Consider the following 19,922-nt stretch of genomic DNA (forward strand, 5'->3'; position numbering starts at 1 on the left):
GCTTGAAAAGAATTCTTTCTTTCCCGTCATGTGGTTGCTAGCACCGTTGTCAAGATACCATATACTCTCACTGTTAGTATCATAGTTCTTGGGAAACACCTTATCCTCGTTCAAGAACACCACCTCATGAACGTAAAGTGCATCAGCTTCATGAGTTTCATTCAAATTTGTCTCTTGATGTGCAACTTCTTTCGCTTGACATGAAGATGCGTAGTGACCCGGTTTATCGCATCTCCAATAAATTATTTTGGATAGATCTTTCTTCTGGTTTTGATTCTGGTTTTGGTTCTGGTTCTGTACTTGCTCTGTAGTATCTCCTCCACGATTCTGGCCATTGAACCTTCCTCGTCCTCTGCCTCTGCCAGAATTATCTCCACTGTAGTTACCACGACCAAAACCACCTCGACCATATCCACCACGACCATATCCTCCTCGACTGCCTCCTCTTCGACCATAACCTCCTCTGTTATAGCCTCCTCTGTTTCCTTGATATCCACCGTAGTTTCCTTGATTGTTTGAATTAGAGAACATAAGTTTTGCTTGGTCTTCACTCCGGGTCTCCTCCCCTACACGCTCTTCATAAGCTTTTATGCGACCAACTATGTCTCCAAAACCGGTTTTCTTCAAGTCTAAGACTTGTTCCAACGATGCAACGATATGAATATATTTGTGTCTTGGGAGTCCTTGTAAGAACTTCTTTACCAACTTTGATTCGTCAATGATCTCTCCCAAAGAAGCTGACTGCGATGCTAGGCCTGAGATCTTGCCAGCAAAGTCATCAACGGAGTCGGTATCGTTCATCGTCACCCGATCAAGATCTGCAAGTAGGGTTTGAAGCCTTGCTTCCTTCACACGTTCCGCACCTTGGTGACGTGCTCGTATGGCTTCCCATAGGGATTTAGCCGAACCTTGATCTCCAACTTGCAGGATGAGTGACTCAGGGATGGATTGGAACAGTAGAGCAGTTGCAACGTCGTTCATCTTCTGATCGGTGGATCCAGGATCAATAGTCTCCCACACCTCGCTAACTCGAAGCGTGATTCTCATACGCATCGACCAAACGGTATAGTTTGTCGATGTTAACATCGGACATTGGATGGATGGTGATCCAAGGTCCTTGGTTCGCGACAACGGATTTGAGTCGTCCCCCATACTTGGTTATGAACAGCTTCTCCTTCACAACCTTGATCTGAGCTACAACCTTAGCTCTGATACCAAATCTAAGAACAAAAGAACTTGAAGATATAAGAACACCTCTCTTATATTATTGATTTAGAAAACTCTCTCAAAAACTAAATCTCTCTCTCAAGTCTTATGGAACACCTCTCCATAGACTCTTATATTTATAGGTTTCTTATTTTCCTAAACCTATTAGAATTAACATATTACAACTTATTGATCTTAGGAATTTTTCCTTTTCCTATTCTATCTCTTTTGGCAACTTCCTAGGAGATAGCTTCTTCCACAAGTTGGAATTATCCAACACTATTATTATCCTTTGATTTTTTATCTCAATTATATTATAAAAATTAGAGGGTATCTATATCAGATTTGGCAAATAGATAGCAGTCACTCTATAATTTCCAAAACTTCTTAGATTGATCTACAAATTCCGACCAGTAATTGAGTTTCTAAAAAACCCAGAAACAAGTTGATTGTTTGAGTTTTGACGATGAAAAACTTCATACTATACGTATATATTAAACGATCGACTGATACTTTAAACGTAAGTTATGGTAGCTCTGCTGGTTATGAGCTTATCAACTAGTGCATATGGTCGCATGTTCGACTTCCCAGCTTGTAATATTTTGTTTCATAATTTTTATTTTTTAAAAGTTAATCTAAACGACATCGTTTTAAAGCAGGACGTGGCATCCTAATCAGCAAAAGTTAACGGAACAGTAACAACGTTTATCAATTTGATGGTTTTGACCGGATTTGGTTTGTTGATGTGGGAAATTCAAATTTTAATCAAGTTCGTGTGGTTATAAGCACAACTCAAAGTTTTGTGTATGAATACGATAAAGCGACAAAGTTTAGGGGGGAATTGGCCGTTTTCCCGACGTCTTGATAGGAATAGACTAAGTGGAGAAATACCTCCAAGTCTGAATAATCTCACAAATCTTCAAGAACTGTAAGTGAGCAAACAAAAGATTTGTTATGTATTTGTAGAAAATAAATGAAAAGAAGTAAAAGACTTTGTAGTTGAATACGTTTCAGGTACTTGTCCAACAACAAATTTACAGGTACTATTCCAGTTTTAACCAGCTTGACCACTCTCTTCACATTGTAAGTTCCCTATATTATCCTTCCTAATTTGCTGCTCAATTTACCTTTAATTAGAAACCTTCACTCTCAAGCAATCTAATACCATCATGTGATTGTTTTTTTAACAGAGATGTGAGCAATAACCGATTTACCTCCTCAATCATTCCATCATGGCTTTCTTCAAGCAACCTAACAACATTGTGTGACCTCTTTTGATATATACATATAAGTTTTTATCGTGTATGCTTACCGCTTACGAAAAATAAATGGTATTATACTTGGCAGAAGGATGGAAGGTATCCAACTTCAAGGTCAAGTACCAATCTCCCTCTTCAACCCTCCTAGTAGTTTGGAGACAGTGTGAGTAAAACAAATCATGAAACTTTGATTAAGAAGTCACTCAAAGTTGTGAAATCTGTACTAGAATTAATAGTGATATTTTTTTTTCTCGACTACTTTGCAGTATCTTAAAACGCAATTGGCTAAACGAGACACTGGACTTTGGTACTAGCAAAAGTTTGCGGTTTGTGGATTTACAATACAATGACATAACTGAGTATAAGCAACCAGCTAAGAAAGACCTTCAAGTAATGTATGTATCCTTGTCACAAAACCAAAATGACTTCTTTTGTTCAATCAATTTTTACTTATGAGTGTTGTTATACATACATCTACAGCTTGGCAAATAATCCAGTGTGTCCGGAGGTGAAGAACCCACCAGATGAATACTGCAAAGTAGTCAAACTAAGTTCCTCATTTTTTGCTCCTAAGAAAAAAGAAAATTGTCATCGACAATGTGGCCCGGACAGAAATTTGAGTGCAATCACGTGCCGGTGTGCGTATCCAGCCTCAGGAATACTCACTTTTAGATCGCCTTCATTCTCAGGGTTTTCAGACGACAGCAACTTCGAATTGCTTTATAACAACCTAACTGGTTTCTTTAACAATTCCAATTATCGAGTGGAGTCGGTGTCCATAGGAAACATAAGAGAGGATGAAACTGAGCATCATCTTCTAATTGATCTCTTGATCTTCCCACTAAAGAAAGAGAGGTTTAATGAGACCGGAATGGATAATGTTATTTCCAGGTTTAGCACGCAGACTTATAAGCCTCCTGACAGATTTGGCCCTTACATATTCAAAGCCAATAAGTACGATAAGTTCCCGGGTATGAGAAAAAACAGTTATACAATTTACACACAATCTAACCGGCCGATCTAAAACTGGTTCTATATGACTCGCGTTTACCTCTGATTGTTTTGTCACAGATGAAAAAGGTTTAAAGTCGTCACACATCATCGGAGCTATACTTGGTGCTTCTGTTTTTCTGTTGTTGCTAATGATAGCCGGGATTTATGCTCTCAAGCAGAAGAAGAGAGCAGAGAGAGCAAATGATCAAATTAATCCTTTTGGTAAGAACTAAAAGAAGAGGTTCTTTTTTTTTTACTTACTTCCAAGAAAGACTGGTGAAATGCTAACAACTTCTCTTTCGTATGTTGCAGCCAAGTGGGATGCCAATCAGAACAGTGTAGATGCTCCGCAGCTCATGGGAGTAAAAGCATTTACATTTGAAGAGATGAGGAAATGCGCTAACAACTTTTCAGTGGCAAATGATGTTGGTGGTGGAGGTTATGGCCAGGTTTGTGTCTTTGATGGTTATGTCTTTAATTGAAAGAAGTGGCGACATTAAGTTGAACTTATGATCTGAATATGTTGGTGAAACAGGTGTACAAAGGGATTCTTCCCTCAGGGCAACTCATAGCAATAAAAAGAGCACAACCAGGATCTTTGCAAGGAGCGTTGGAGTTTAAAACTGAGATCGAGCTTCTTTCAAGGGTCCATCATAAAAACGTTGTCAAACTCTTAGGCTTTTGCTTTGATCGAGGTGAACAAATGCTTGTCTATGAGTACATCCCAAATGGTTCTCTTAGAGATAGTCTATCAGGTAATTAATATCAAATCTCTTTATTCCTTTGAAGAATTTAGATAGTTATTTTGTACTAAACTCGACAAAAATTGTAGGGAAAAATGGGATTAGACTTGATTGGACAAGAAGGCTTAGAATAGCACTTGGATCAGGGAAAGGCTTGGCTTATCTTCATGAGCTTGCTGATCCTCCAATTATACACAGAGACGTCAAATCAAGTAATATATTACTTGATGAAAGTCTAGCTGCAAAGGTTGCTGATTTTGGCCTCTCCCAACTTGTGGAAGAAGCTGAGAAAGCTAATGTCACAGCACAAGTGAAGGGAACCATGGTGAGTAGAGAACAAAAATCATCTTCCGTTCTCTCTTTCTTAGTTACGTTAAACTCACAATATATATCTTTGGAATTAGGGCTATTTGGATCCTGAGTACTACATGACGAATCAATTGACAGAGAAAAGTGATGTGTACGGGTTTGGGGTGATGATGTTGGAACTATTAACCGGTGAAATTCCGATAGTGAATGGTAAATATGTAGTGAAAGAGGTGAAGATGAAGATGAATAAATCAAAGAAGTTGTATGACCTACAAGAATTGTTGGACACTACCATCATTTCAACCAACGAGAATCTTAAAGGATTCGAAAAGTTCGTAAACTTGGCTCTAATATGCGTGGATCAAGAAGGAGTGAAGAGGCCATCAATGAATGAGGTTGTAAAAGAAATTGAGTACATAATGCAACATGCAGGATTATATCCTAACGTAGATTCAGCTGCGAGTTCAAGAACGTATGATGAAGCAAGCAAAGGATCCGGGGATCTTTATAGAAACAACTCGTTTGAGTATAGTGCAAGTTTCCCAACTACAAAACTCGAACCCCATTGATTAGTCCGGATGCTACACCAAAATGCCAAGATTTATGCTTTGTCAAATTAGGCACCTGTGCTTCACATGTCAAAATTGGCTACAACTCTTGATGTATCCAAAATAATTGGAATTTCTTGCCAAATTTTTCAGAATACTAAAATGCCCTCAATTAAGGGAAAATTACTAGTTCGACCCAAATTGAGCAGTTAATTGCTAGATTAGCTCATAAAATTTGAGAGTTAGTTGGGTTATTTTGATATCTAAAATACCCTTTTTTGTTTTGTTAGGAAAAAAATGCCAATATTACCCTTGGTTAAAAATTCCTCCAATTTGTTTTTTTTTTAATTAAAAGTCTGCAAACAAGTAATGGCAGATTAATTTGTAAGTGACAGATTTTCTGTCCATGGCAATTTTTTTTTGGCAGATTTATTTTGGATGGCAGATTAATTTGAAGAATTTGATGGCAGATTTGTTTTTTACGGCAGATTTATTTGAAGTGTGTAATGACAGATTTTTTTTGAACAGCAGAATTTTTTTTAACGCGACAGACTTATTTATAAAGTCATGACAGATTTTCATTATTTTAGTCAAATTTTTAGGAATTTTGTGGCAGATTTTTTATGATTGTTGTAACCATTTTTTTTCCTTCAAAAATCTGTCACATTGCAACAGATTTATCAACGGAAAAATAATTACTAGTTTGACATCTTGTGGTGACAGATTTTTTAAGTTATGACTGATTTTTGGATTGAAGAAAAAAATCTGTTGTTTGATAACAGATTTTCTAAAGTCTTTCTAAAATTGCTATATTGACCTACATTCACACTATACGTTATGGCAGATTTTCTTATGTTATGACAGTTATATTTTTTTTCTACTATAAAATCTGTTGCTTGATAACAGATTTGCTATATATGAATACAATGATAACAAATTTTTTTTTTATATAGTGACAGCAGATTTGTTATTTGTAATGATAGAACTTTTTTCAGGGTAATGACACATTTATTAGTGTGTTTTGCGGCAGATTTTCTTTGCGGTTAAGCGACAGACTTTTTAAGTAGTTGCCATATATGACGAGAATCTACGGTTTACCTTATTTTTTCGTGTTTGTCTCGTGCCTCCCCCAATATCGACTCCAATTTTTTTTCTCTTTTGGATTCATCTTATTTTTTCATAGATTCCTTCTTCCTCCTCTCCAATGTGGATTTAATCATGCTTTCTTTCCTTTTAGGGTTCATAATCAACTTCTCTATTATTTTCCTTTTAGGTTCTTTTTTTTTCATCGCTTCCTTCACGTTTCAGAGTGCATTTGATCGTTACACAACAAAGAGAATATGAAGCAGGTGATTCTCGTTTGTGGTAATTAGATCTTCGACAACAACAAATGGTTGTTTGTTGTTGATAATGAAAGGGGTTCACGAATTCTAGAATGTAATGATCAAAGCAGTTTTGATGTTTGCATTGGAATGGTATATGAGGATTACAGGCTGGATAACAAGGTATTTGATGTTGTGTTGAGTTACAAGATCTCGAAGAGGTTTTTGCAGGATTTACCCGCTGATACACCACCAGTTATTATTGATAATTCTCGTCAGTTACACACTTTTCTGGGACAATTGAAAAGGGATACAAGTCGTCTTTGTGTTGAAGTGAAGAAGAAAATACGTACTGATTCGAATCAGAAAGGTAAGAAATGAGGAAGAGATGAAAACGATTTGGATGGAGAAGAGTATGTTGATTTGGCCAGTGAAGCAAAACAGGAAGAGATCGATGAAGATGATAGTAGATTTGATTATTGTGATGATTCTGACGGAACAAGTTCTGATGATGAGAATTTTACCCTGTATGGAATTCCACCAGAAGAAGAGGATCATAAATTGCCAATGAAGAAAAGGAGTTCATCTTTTTTTATTGAAGAAAATAAAGAACCAGTTGATATCTCAAAGGTAGACTTGTCTTCTGTGAATTTGGTTGTTGGGCAAATGTATGATATAAAGGAGCACCTAGAAACACGGCTGAAGATACTAACCTTGGTTCAAAGGTTTGATTTTTATGTTTACAAATCGAGACCAACACTATTGATTGTCAAGTGTTGGGTTAAAGGATGCAAGTGGAGGGTAAGAGCTGCAACATTAAGACACTTTCCAAAGTTTGAGGTGTGTGTGTTTATTTCAGCACATACATGTTCAGTAACAGAGCGCTCTATGCGTGCCCGACAAGCAGATCATAATATTCTAGGAGAGTTGTACAAAGATTTTGTTGGTGGAGTTGGTCCCAAGGTACTGCCAATGCATGTTGCTGAAGCGTTGAATAAACGTTTTCAAATCAAGGTTAAATTATTCCTTTCAGTTCTATTTAGCATTATACCGTTTATTTATTTTCACAACAATTTAAAATAATATTGTTCTTGATAGATGGATTATTGGAAGGCATATCGAACACTAAGGCATGCTCGCGAGTTGGTCAGGGGTAGTCCAGAGAGTGGTTATGAGCAGCTTCCTACATATTTGTATATGAGAAAAAGGGCAAATCCTGGAAATTTTACACAGCTTGAAGTTGATGAAGCTCAAAGATTTAAGTACTGTTTTCTAGGATTTGGTGCAATCATACAAGGATTTCCATTCTTGAGGAAAGTGGTTGTTGTGGATGGTACTTTTTTACAAAGAAAATACTTAGGGACACTTCTGACATCAACAGCTCAAGATGGCAATTTTCAGATTTTTCCAATTGCTTTCACCGTGGTTGATACGGAGAATGATGAATCATGGGAATGGTTTTTCAAGCAACTCAGCTGTGTGATACCAGATGATGAAAGCCTTTCCATTATTTCTGATATGCATCAATCAATTGGGAAAGCTATTAAAAAGGTCTATCCGAAGTCTAGTCGGGGAATATGTACATACCATATATACAAGAATATTTTGGTCCGGTTTAAAGGTCGAGCAGAATTTGCTTTGGTTAAAAAGGCGGCAAATTCTTGTAGACTTATCGACTTTCAAACCACATTTGATCAGATAGAAGCCATGAATCCAGCACTACATGAGTACCTCGTAAGGGCTGATGTGCATATGTGGACTCGTGTACATTTCCCGGGTGATAGGTGATATATCATGGTTTTTGTGGTTTTTAACCATGATATAAAGAGTCTTTTAGAGTCTTTTGATTTGTTTTCTATGATGTTTTGGAGTCTTTGCAGGTTTTCTAGGATTTTAGTATGGATGGAGCAAAGTGGAGCAATTTGGATCAGCTTGGAGCAATAATCCGGAGGAAATCAACTTTGAATCGATCAGAGGAGATGGTGTCGATCGACACCACTCTTGGTGTCGGTCGACACCCATGTTAGCCGCAAGAAAACCCAAGTTTTGGAAGATTTACAAAAGTTGCCCAAAGTTTTTCATATTTGCAAGATTAGTCCCTGACGTGTTTTAGGACATAGAAATAGTATTTTTAGGTTTTACAAACTGTTAAGTTATTTTTCTAGCAAGTTTTATTTTTCTGCAACCCTGTGAGATTTTGAGAGCTTTGGAGAGAGAGAGAGATCTGCTATGTAGAGAAGAATTTCTTGAACTCCCTTTTACTCTTTTAATTTCAATTGCTTATTTTTCAGAAAGATGTTTTGTTCTTCATTGATTATGTCTGAGTAGTTTGGTTGTTAGGTTTAGGGTTTTTCACAGGGATTTTATGAATTGTTAGATCTGTTTAAGTAGGATTCAATATCTATCTAGATCTTCATCTTAGGTTGTTCTTCATATTAATTCTTGATTGATCACCTAGAATTAATACTTTAGGAAAATAAATTGATATGAGAATATAATTGATTTTTCTGATAAAATCTTTTGATGAGCAAAATTACTTCTTGCAAAGAGATTTGATTAAGTGATTTTGTGGACAATCTAAACTTGTTTTTAAAGCTAATTTATTACCTAGAATTTTGCAAAGAGATTTGAATTTTCTGGTTTTAAATTTAGATATTATTTGCAGTGCGAACTGATTTAATTTACAAAAGTGTTTAGAGTTCTAGATCTGTTCTTAATTGTTTGAATCCTATTTATTCCCTGATTTCATAATTCATAATTTCCTGAGAAATTCCCTAGGCCTAGCTTTTTGATCTTCTGAATTTACAACAACTTTTATTTAATATTTTGCATTGTTTATTTTAATTCAATTTAATCTGTTTAGCATAATTATAAAATTCTATAATTTATTGTGTAGACTTGAGTCCTTGTGGAATTTGACCCCTAAGTATTACAGTTATCTCTTAATTTGAGAGAGTAGCTCAGGGTTAAATTTGAGCATATCAAATTTTGGCGCCGTTGCCGGGGACTCTTTGATCTACCATTAGATTTGAGTTTTTAATTTCCTCTAAATTTTTCTTTTTATTTTCTACTTACACGTTTTTGTTTTTCTTCTCTTTGGTGTTTCAGGTGCATGCCTCCTAGACCTCACACAAGGAGCAACAAGTCTGATCCTACTGTGAATCTTTCAAACCAAGAGTTGGGAAAACTTGAGCGTGAGAACAGAAAAGCAACCAAATCCTTGAAGATGGTTAACACAATCATTCTGATGCGAGATGAGGATGGTGCTTTGAGGGATCAAGAGGGCCACTTGCGCAATGAGCGTGGCCAAAAGCTTGATGCAGAAGGCAATGTGATTGCTGAACCTATTGTCAACGAGCAGGCTGTCGTGAACCAGCAAGCTGTCGTCGTTGATGAGCCGAACCTTGGTGTCGATCGACACCAACAAGAGGGTGTCGATCGACACCCACCTGCAGCAGACGTATGTGGAACTGCTAACCACGTCCAGAACCCAGTTTGAAGACAGGAGCACAACCGAGACTTGATCAGGACCATTGTTGACTACAACCGGGCTGATCTTGTGTATGAGAACCGGTCTTCAATTGTTCCTCCACCATTCCAGAGGAATGATTTTGAGTTGAAACCTGCTTATTTTCAACTGGTTGGGCAGAGACCTTTCTCTAACCTGCCCCATGAGAAGCCTTTGGACCACATTGAGCACTTTGAGGATCTTGTGACCAGTATCAAGGCTAATGGAGTGACTGAGGACTTCATATTCTGCAAGCTCTTCCCATACTCACTTGCAGGAGAGGCATCTCAGTGGTTGAAGCAGTTGCCAGCTGGATCTTTGACAAATTGGCATGATATCAAGGTGGCTTTCCTCAACCATTTCTATGATGATGCAATGTCAGATGAGCTGAGAGTCAAGATCTCTTCATTCAAGCAAGGACATGATGAAGCTTTCAAGGCAGCTTGGGTGAGATTCAAAGCTTATCAGAGGGACTGTCCACACCATGGTTTTTCAAGGGTACAACTGTTGAGTATCTTCTTTAGAGGGTGTGATTGGAAGTATCAGTTAGCTTTGGATGCTGCAAGTCATGGGAACTTCAAGACAAGATTTCCAGAAGATGCTGAAGTTTTGATTGAGAATTTGGCTTCTAGCAATAGCACTAAAAGAGCTGATGCTGAAAGAAAGAGACTGCATGGAGAGTTTGATGCAAATCAGCTTGCTTCTGTTAATGCCAAGCTTGATTCAGTGCACAATCTTCTTGTGGGAAAGAAGTCAGTCCAATTTGCTGCTGAAGTTGAGACATTTGAGCCAGAACCAGAGAATACAGAGGAGAATGTCAACTATGTGTATGGAGCTGGGTATCAGGGACAAAGATTCGGTAATCAGCAAGGCAACAAACCTTACAATGGTGACCAGAAGCAGCAACAGAACAATGGCTATACAAGGACCTATGGGAACTCATCCTATCAGTCTCCACCTCCTAAGAATTCTTCAGAGAGTAGAATGGAAGCCATGCTTGAGCAGCTTTTGCAAGGACAGGAGCAATTGACAGTGACATTCAATGGGAAGATTGACACTGTCTACACTGAGCTGAATGGAAAGATTGAAGCATTGAACATTCATGTCAAGAAACTAGAGAATCAAGTTATTCAGACTCTTGGGTCTGTTAAACGACAAGAGGGGTATCTTCCTGCGAGAACTGAGTCAAACCCCAAGCATGCTTGCAATGCCATATCAGTGAGAGATGAAGATGATGGTGAAATTGCTTCTGCAGAAAAAGAAGAGAAATCGACAAGTCTCTCAGTTTCAGATGATGGTGTCGGTCGACACTCATCCCAGACAGAACCCAAAACTGCAAAATCTCAGGCTCCAGTAGCTGTTGAGAGGGTGTATAAGCATAAAGTCCCTTTTCCTAAGCCTAGGAGGTCTAAGCAGGAGCTTGAGGAAGCTAGATGCAAGGCTATGATGGACAAGGTGATGATTGAGATGCCTTTGATTGATGCAGTAAAGCTTTCACCACCCCTTAGGCGCTATGTCAAGAGAATGGTATCAAATGGTTTGAGCTCTGAGGAAGGAGCACTGCTTACTAAGGATGTCAGTGCGATTCTGTTAAACCAGCCTCCATAGAGGAAGAAGGGAAAGAAGCAGGAGGTGGTTATCTCTAAGAAAGTGAGTGAAATCATTCAATGTATGACTGCAGAGAAGTTACCAGATCCTGGAAGCTTTGTACTTGATTGCTCTATCTCCACAGGAAGGTTTTCTCACTCACTTTGCGACCTTGGCTCTAGCATCAACTTGATGCCACATTATGTTGCTGTGAGACTTGGGATGACAGAATTCAAGCCAACTCAGACTTCTCTAATCCTAGCTCATCGATCCCGAAGAATTCCTGAAGGTGTTTTAGAGGATATTCCAGTTAAGGTTGGAAACTTCATGATTCCCACTAACTTTGTGGTGTTAAAGTATGATACAGAGCCTAAAGATCCTCTCATCTTAGGAAGATCTTTCTTGGCTACAGCTGGTGTCATCATTGATGTGAAGAAGGGACACATAGCACTGAATGTAGATGGTTTGGGTTTGAATTTTGAGATGGATAAGCTGAGGAGGGCTCCTACCATTGATGGAATGACTTTTTCTGTTGAAAAAGTTTCTGCAACACGAGCATCAGGTTCAGTGTCGATCGACACTGAAGGAGCATCGATCGACACTCCTCTAAGTCCGAGTCTAGACCTGTCCAAAATTGATGACTCGCAGGATGTTCTCTATGCTCCAAGTAAGAAAGCTGTTGCAAAGCAGAAAACTTCACACTCCACACTCCAGAGTCCTCAGGTAAGGCAAAGGTACACATCTTTTGCACCTAATCATCCTCAACTCATTAACAAGAACTTCAAAGGTACAAAGACTGTTTTACAGTTAACCAAGCCACGAGATTATCGTAGAGCGCTTGTTTCTTCTGTTGATGATTTTGTAGGACATAAAAGGAGCAAACCCATCCCACTTTCCCGTCCTGGTCATGTTCCTCACATCCTTGGCAGACCTAATTCATCTACTGCTTATACACCACCTTGGATGATGAGACATTCCTCTCAGAAGCATTCACTGCCACGTTCTGATCCACCAGATGCCTGAGCTTCAGCACAGTCAAGCTAATGACTGAAAACAAGTGCTTAGTGGGAGGTAACCCACTCATAGGTTTTTCTTTTCCATCTTGAGTCATTTTTATTCTTGCTTTGAGTCAGTTTGAATTAGTGTTGAATTATGAACTTCTATCTATCATGTTGCGTTTAATCTTGTGTTTGAGTGATTATTAGCAGTGCTAACATCCAAGGATTGAGAGGGACACAAATTTAACAGCAACTAACTATGGATTTCTGGGCAGACCCTCTGCAGACGCAAAGAGTGTCGATCGATACCACTACTGGTGTCGGTCGACACCACCATTACAGATGAATAAATCTGATTTTTGTTCATACTTTCAATGCTCATTCATTCTTATTTTATTTTTCTTTTGCCAATCTTAGGCTTGATAACACTGGGATAGTGTTGTTTAAGTTTGGGGGAGGTTATCTACTAACTATGTTTTTGTTTTTGAGTTTCAGTTGTGTCAGTCAAAACTATAAAGTTTGAGTCAAATTTTTCAAAATTTTATTTTTGTCTTGGGAATTATGATCTTGACTAATGATTTCTCTTATTTGGCTAACACTCTAATGATTATTTGTTTATGCTTGATCTCAGAACTGAAGCTTAGAAAGACTATGAGCCTTATCAACAATCCTGAAAGCCCTTATTCAATGGATATCTGATTGATCTAACGTTGTCTCAACTTTTATCAGGATTTTAACCGGACTTAATCTCTTACTTTGGGGTTGGAAATCAGTGGACTAGACTTCTTCTTCGGGCCATACAAGACAGTGCAATTTTTCAAAGTATGTCTCCCCTCTCTCTTCCCTTCAGTGCTTTAAAAAAAAAAAGAGAAAAAAAAGGAATAAAAGATGAGATGATTTTGATCAGTTTAGAGAGGTAGGTAAATTACCTGTGACCTCATTATTCTACTCTTGAGTCAAATGATCACACAAAGCTTGGAAGCGAGGGATAGGTAAATTACCGATGACCCCGGTATTCGCTTACACCTTTGATTTTTGATTAAGAAAAAAAATAATAAGAAATAAATTGGAAGTGAGAAAAGGGAGAGGAAAGGAGATGTATGAAGAATGTCTTGGCCTGAAGAGAGTTCATATGCCACTGATCAATACACCCAAGGTAAGAATTCACCTTATTTGTGCTTTAATATTGACTAATGAGATGACAATGGAGATTTCAGAGATTCCAAAGGATTGTCGGATTTGAGTAAGGAATGTTGATGCTTATCATGGTTAAGTATAAGAAGTAAGTTCTTGAGTCAGGTAAATGAAGAGTGCGAATAAGAATCATCATGCAGTTGAGTGAGTTCCCTGTTTTCAAATCTCTTTCACGTGTCAAACGCTATGTTTTGCTTGAGAGCAAGCAAAGGCTAAGTCTGGAGGAGTTGATATATCATGGTTTTTGTGGTTTTTAACCATGATATAAAGAGTCTTTTAGAGTCTTTTGATTTGTTTTCTATGATGTTTTGGAGTCTTTGCAGGTTTTCTAGGATTTTAGCATGGATGGAGCAAAGTGGAGCAATTTGGATCAGTTTGGAGCAATAATCCGGAGGAAATCAACTTGAAATCGATCAGAGGAGATGGTGTCGATCGACACCACTCTTGGTGTCGGTCGACACCCATGTTAGCCGCAAGAAAACCCAAGTTTTGGAAGATTTACAAAAGTTGCCCAAAGTTTTCTATATTTGCAAGATTAGTCCCTGACGTGTTTTAGGACATAGAAATAGTATTTTTAGGTTTTACAAACTGTTAAGTTATTTTTCTAGCAAGTTTTATTTTTCTGCAACCCTGTGAGATTTTGAGAGCTTTGGAGAGAGAGAGATGTGCTTTGTAGAGAAGAATTTCTTGAACTCCCTTTTACTCTTTTAATTTCAATTGCTTATTATTCAGAAAGATGTTTTGTTCTTCATTGATTATGTCTGAGTAGTTTGGTTGTTAGGTTTAGGGTTTTTCACAGGGATTTTATGAATTGTTAGATCTGTTTAAGTAGGATTCAATATCTATCTAGATCTTCATCTTAGGTTGTTCTTCATATTAATTCTTGATTGATCACCTAGAATTAATACTTTAGGAAAATAAATTGATATGAGAATATAATTGATTTTTCTGATAAAACCTTTTGATGAACAAAATTACTTCTTGCAAAGAGATTTGATTAAGTGATTTTGTGGACAACCTAACATGTTTTTAAAGCTGATTTATTACCTAGAATTTTGCAAAGAGATTTGGATTTTCTGGTTTTAAATTTAGATATTATTTGCAGTGAGAACTGATTTAATTTACAAAAGTGTTTAGAGTTCTAGATCTGTTCTTAATTGTTTGAATCCTATTTATTCCCTGATTTCATAATTCATAATTTCCTGAGAAATTCCCTAGGCCTAGCTTTTTGATCTTCTGAATTTACAACAACTTTTATTTAATATTTTGCATTGTTTATATTAATTTAATTTAATATGTTTAGCATAATTATAAAACTCTATAATTTATTGTGTAGACTTGAGTCCTTGTGGAATTCGACCCCTAAGTATTACTTTGATCTCTTAATTTGAGAGAGTAGCTCAGGGTTAAATTTGAGCATATCAATAGGTACAACTTGCTTACAAGCAACATTGCAGAATCATTGAATGAGTTCATGTCACATGATAGGATTTATCCTATTGTACAACTATTGGAAGAAATATGGTCCATGATGACAAGGTGGTTTTTAGATAGGAGGAGTGATGCATTGAAGATGACAACAGTTTTGACATGTGGTGTAGAGAAAATTCTCCAGGTTTATTCTTTTATCCTTTCTTAGCAAATGTTGATGTTGGTTATTTATGTTTCAAATATAATGTGGCATCGTATTTTATATTTTATAGGGTCGTGTGGATTATGCTAAGTTACTTACTGTCCAAGATATCGACAAACACCAAGTACAAGTAACAAGTAGGACATCTCTGCATGTTGTCAATTTGAGAGATAAAAAAATGTATGTGTCGCAGGTTTGACTTGGAGAAACTCCCTTGTGCACACGCAACTGCGGCCGGTGAATACAGAAACATCTCTCGCATTTCAATGAGTCATCTTTATTATCAGAAAAACTATGTGTACACTTCCTACGCGAATGCTATCATGCCAAGGGAGTTTGATAAATCTGTTCATGGACATGTGATAACGAAGGTATGTTCAGCACCGATCCCTAAACAGCAACCATGTAGGCCAAAGAATTCAAGAATCAAATCCGCATTGGAGATTGCAATGGAAAAAAAGAAGCCAAGAAAACTATACACATGCGGTAATTGCAAACAAGTAGGACATAATCGTAAGACATGTATCCTATAAAAACCAAGTTATTTAAGTTCTTGTTGAGATTGACGATGCTTTCATTGACATAGAACTCTGTTTAAATCCAAGTTCTTTTATATTCTTTTTTTTCTTTTAAATACTGTCATTACAATGTAGTACGTTCATATTATGATTACAAGTGTACCACGTTTAATTTTAAAAACATTAGATAATAATTCTGAACATTATTTAATCATTATGCACGATTGAATCTAAAATTATATAATCGTTATGTATACTCGTGGTATATTATAAACTTGCATAATGTAGTGAGTTCATATTATATAATAATTCATGTGCGTCCACAAATCATAAAAGCATTAGATAATAATTCATGTAAAGAAGACAAGAACGTAGTTGATCACATGCAAAACAAAAAAAGTCTACAATGACAACGTTAATAAAAAAACTGAAACAATGACACACAAAAGTCTACAAGGACTCATCAACAAGAGAAGGGATTTTAATATCTTTAGCTCGAAGATATGAGTCAGACATATTAGGTGGTATGGCTAGTTCTCCAATTTCGTCATATAACTCCGCTGCAAGTTTAATCTGAAGAGCCAACATGTGCTCGTCGCAAAGCCCATCAAATGTTTTCCCAAGAGCTAAACATTCAATATACTTTAGAGCATACATATCACAATCACCTAGATTTTCATTTCGAGGGACATTCTTCTTCACCCTTCTCAATTCCAACATTGCTTTACTCTTCTTACGGATCGTCTCAGTAATCATGTCACTTAACATCTCTGGGATCATTCGCCTCAAAGGCAAACAGTAAGTAGCCATTTCATCGTCACTCACCATGCTTGGGATGCTATCATAGATGTGAATCTTCTTACCTGGCAAGTCAATATCCAAAGCCACCCAATGGTTTTCATTGACAAAGAGACAAGCGTATAAGTTATCCACATCAATCCACCACTTCTTGTGCGTAGCTGACTCCTCCGGAAATTCACCATAAACGTGTTTCACATAGGAATCCCTAAACACAAAATTCTTAGGGGCCATTACAAACTGTTTGTAGTCATTCTGCAATGTTGTGATCAGATCTTGGTCTAAGAAAGCTATGCGTTGTTTAGGATACGGACAAGGCGAACGCACATATCTTCTCCGGAACATAGCCATTGCACAACCCATGTGCTACATTAAAAAAACATAACTAGAATAAGGAAAATAATAGTAGTCATTAAATCAGTTGTAAAAAAATAAGCAATAATTTACTTACATGGTCTATAAACCATCCATAGTCATCGCTTGGCCAATGTTTCCTTGGAGTCATAATTTTCCAATAGAATCTCACAGCTGTGTTGCTGGTGCTAAGTGGTTCTTCCCTGTGAATGAAAGAATGAGTTAGTACATATATAGATAATGAGAGTAACTTTTTAAACAATTCAGAGTTGTTGAAGTATACTTATCAAGGCTGAGGAAATCCATAAGTCTCTGATGTTTCTCATCATCTGCAGGCTTAAGATGATCACATAACATAGTATCACCCTCTGTAATGATCTGCTTGACTGTTGAGTTACCATCACATGATGAATTTCCACTTCAAAGGACGGTGATGAAGCTATACACTGTCCACAATAAGAAGAAGAAAGAAGAAGATGCTATATCAGAGAATCTTCCTCTCTTTGAGAAGAAGGATAAGGATATTTCTGCGATTCAGCCAATTGTGGGACGCGTCTTGGCTGCTTCGAAGGTCCAGGTCCATCCAACTTTGTTAAAGCATCTCCAAGGCTTTTTAGTGTCACCTCAAGTTTTCTACTAGCCCATTGATCCTCCTGATTGGACCATGTCTCTTCAGAACTGGAAGCTATTTTCAATTTAGCCTTCTGAACTTGGGTAGTAATATCTTCAACATCGTCATAGCTAAAACCATGTATCTTCTTTTTCTTGGAAGTGTTCTTCTTCTCAACCTTAACAGATTCCTTCTTCTCAAAGAGAGGAAGATTTTCTGATATCGCATCTTCTTCTTTCTTCTTCTTATTGTGGACAGTGTATACCTTCCTCACCGTCCTTTGAAGTGGAAATTCATCATGTGATGTCTGCTTCATCTCAACAATCCATGACTGCAACCAAACAGAACATTCCACAAAAAAGGTAAGAAAACTATAATGTGATAAGTTTAAATAAAAAAATAGATCATGAGAAGTGAAAATAACATGAGAACGTGATAAGTTTTAAACAAAAAACAGAACATGATAAGTTTAAAAAAAAACAGAACATGAGAAGTTTTAAAAAAAAAAAAGAAAAACGTAATGTGATAAGTGAAAAAAAAAAACAGAGCATGATAAGTTTTAGAAAAAATCACAACATGATAAGTGAAAAAAAAAATCTGAACATGATAAGAGAAAATGTAACTTACAGGTGCTTTACTCGTTCCCTCATCATCTTCAATGGTGTGCGAAGTGGCATCATTTGGTACATCAGCGTATTTTGGCTCTTTTCTTTCTTTCTCCACTGCTTTAATCCTCTCACTCATCTTCTCTTCTAACACAGTCATTTTTTTTTTCAACAAATATTTCAAATTTTCTCTCCAAAGCATATATTCGACTGTTGAGTGTTTTGCCCAAGTCAGAAATAGTCTCATTCATTTTCTCAATCGCCCTCCAAATATCCAAAGAAATTGACTTGCCATCCTTACCATCCTGCAATAACATGTTCGTTAATATCATAATAGAGAAGACAAAAAATGGTAATCATGTTCGGTGAAGGATAACGAAACCTTACCTCCATGTTGGTTACATTTTCTCCTTGTTCACATTTAGGATCACAATCTGTCAATCTCTTTTTCTTAGGATTGCACCCTCTGTCGTCATTCACCTTATCAGCTTCAACACTTCTTTTCTTCTTTTTTGAACTTATACCAACTGTTTTGACACAACTCCAAGCATCTAGAGACAAACGGTTATGAATGAGATCTTTAATTAGCTCGTCTAGGTGTTGATCCGTATGCTCATCTGCATCAGACCATAGAGGATACATGTTTTCCTCTGAAACATGAACCATATGCCTAACACAAACCTACAAGCCATGAATAAAGTGATTAACAATGGTAATAACTTTAAATTCACACAAATTATTTGTTGATGTCAAAAGTATTTTTTTTTTAAAAAGATAGTAACAAACTAGCACCACTACTAACCTGTCCATGCAACTCCTTCTCGTTTTGGATGAAGTTTGTGAAGTTGATACGTTTTCGAGATGATCGCCAATCAGGAAGTGGAACACCAGAGGTTTCTGTCCTTCTAAACCCATAACTTTCTCCTATTCCAGTAACACTCTCATAGAGCCAAATTAACATAGCATGAACACACCCATGTATGGTGTATGAATCTCTGTCATAGTCAACCATCTTAACAGAATTCACTAGACTACTAAAAGCCACCCTACCCCATGGATGTTTTTCAAAAGTAACTGGATCTAAAACTCTCTTAGCGATCGCCAACGGGATTCTAGATGTATGATGAATTCCATGTACGCATACTGACAACAGACATAACCTACCAACCATCATCCACTTATCAAGATTCCATGTTTTGCTAAAATCAATCACCTTTAGCAACTCACTCCACATAGGACCATCAAGGGTTGTTGGTATTTTCATTTCTTTCCAGAAATCATGGTGATCAATATCAAAGTTGTCTAAAGGGTCAAATGCATCACAATGTTATCTCCGCAAACTAATTTAAAGAAAATCTAATAGGCCTATCATCGATCAAATACCAAACGTCATGAATGTTGTTGATTCTCAGCTGATGTGTGCGTAGAAAATGAACTCTCTGTGCAGCCCATGTGTATTCCAATTCAGCAAACTTTAAAAACACTCCAAGAGATGATTCCTTCATTTTATCCCACACGTCCACACCTAATCCTTCTCTCAAAATTCCAATTTTTGACACAAAACAATTGTGGTTCATGCTCCTATGTTGCAGACGCTATTTCCCTTCTTCATAAAGTAGAGGAGGATATTTGATGTTATTGCTTGATGATGCCATTCCTAAACATACAAAAAAAGCATCAAATGATAGGATAAAGTAGCAAACAATATGATAAATACTAAATTTGACCCCATCGATG

At 37.1% G+C, this 19,922-nt stretch overlaps 2 protein-coding genes, 1 long non-coding RNA gene and 1 pseudogene across 3 annotated transcripts; 3 read left to right on the top strand and 1 right to left on the bottom strand.

The window, feature by feature from the left end:
* LOC104751831 lies at window positions 2,043-2,467 on the top strand. Its single transcript, XR_002034968.1, has 3 exons — window positions 2,043-2,134; window positions 2,221-2,289; window positions 2,397-2,467. It is a non-coding gene; the product is annotated as an uncharacterized LOC104751831 (long non-coding RNA).
* Window positions 3,002-5,174, top strand: LOC104724355 (probable leucine-rich repeat receptor-like protein kinase At5g49770). The gene is made up of 6 exons (XM_019235142.1): window positions 3,002-3,436; window positions 3,537-3,680; window positions 3,771-3,907; window positions 3,994-4,213; window positions 4,291-4,526; window positions 4,606-5,174. The coding sequence occupies exons 1-6, from the start codon at window positions 3,337-3,339 to the stop codon at window positions 5,077-5,079; spliced, it is 1,311 nt and encodes a 436-aa protein (XP_019090687.1). The 5' UTR covers window positions 3,002-3,336; the 3' UTR covers window positions 5,080-5,174.
* On the top strand, window positions 6,531-8,168 carry LOC104751837. Its single transcript, XM_010473886.1, has 3 exons — window positions 6,531-6,750; window positions 7,240-7,343; window positions 7,479-8,168. The coding sequence occupies exons 1-3, from the start codon at window positions 6,531-6,533 to the stop codon at window positions 8,166-8,168; spliced, it is 1,014 nt and encodes a 337-aa protein (XP_010472188.1).
* LOC104751855 lies at window positions 16,192-19,828 on the bottom strand (annotated as a pseudogene).

The sequence above is a fragment of the Camelina sativa genome, chromosome 2 (genome assembly GCF_000633955.1).
Source record: "Camelina sativa cultivar DH55 chromosome 2, Cs, whole genome shotgun sequence".
Taxonomy (NCBI): Eukaryota; Viridiplantae; Streptophyta; class Magnoliopsida; order Brassicales; family Brassicaceae; genus Camelina; species Camelina sativa.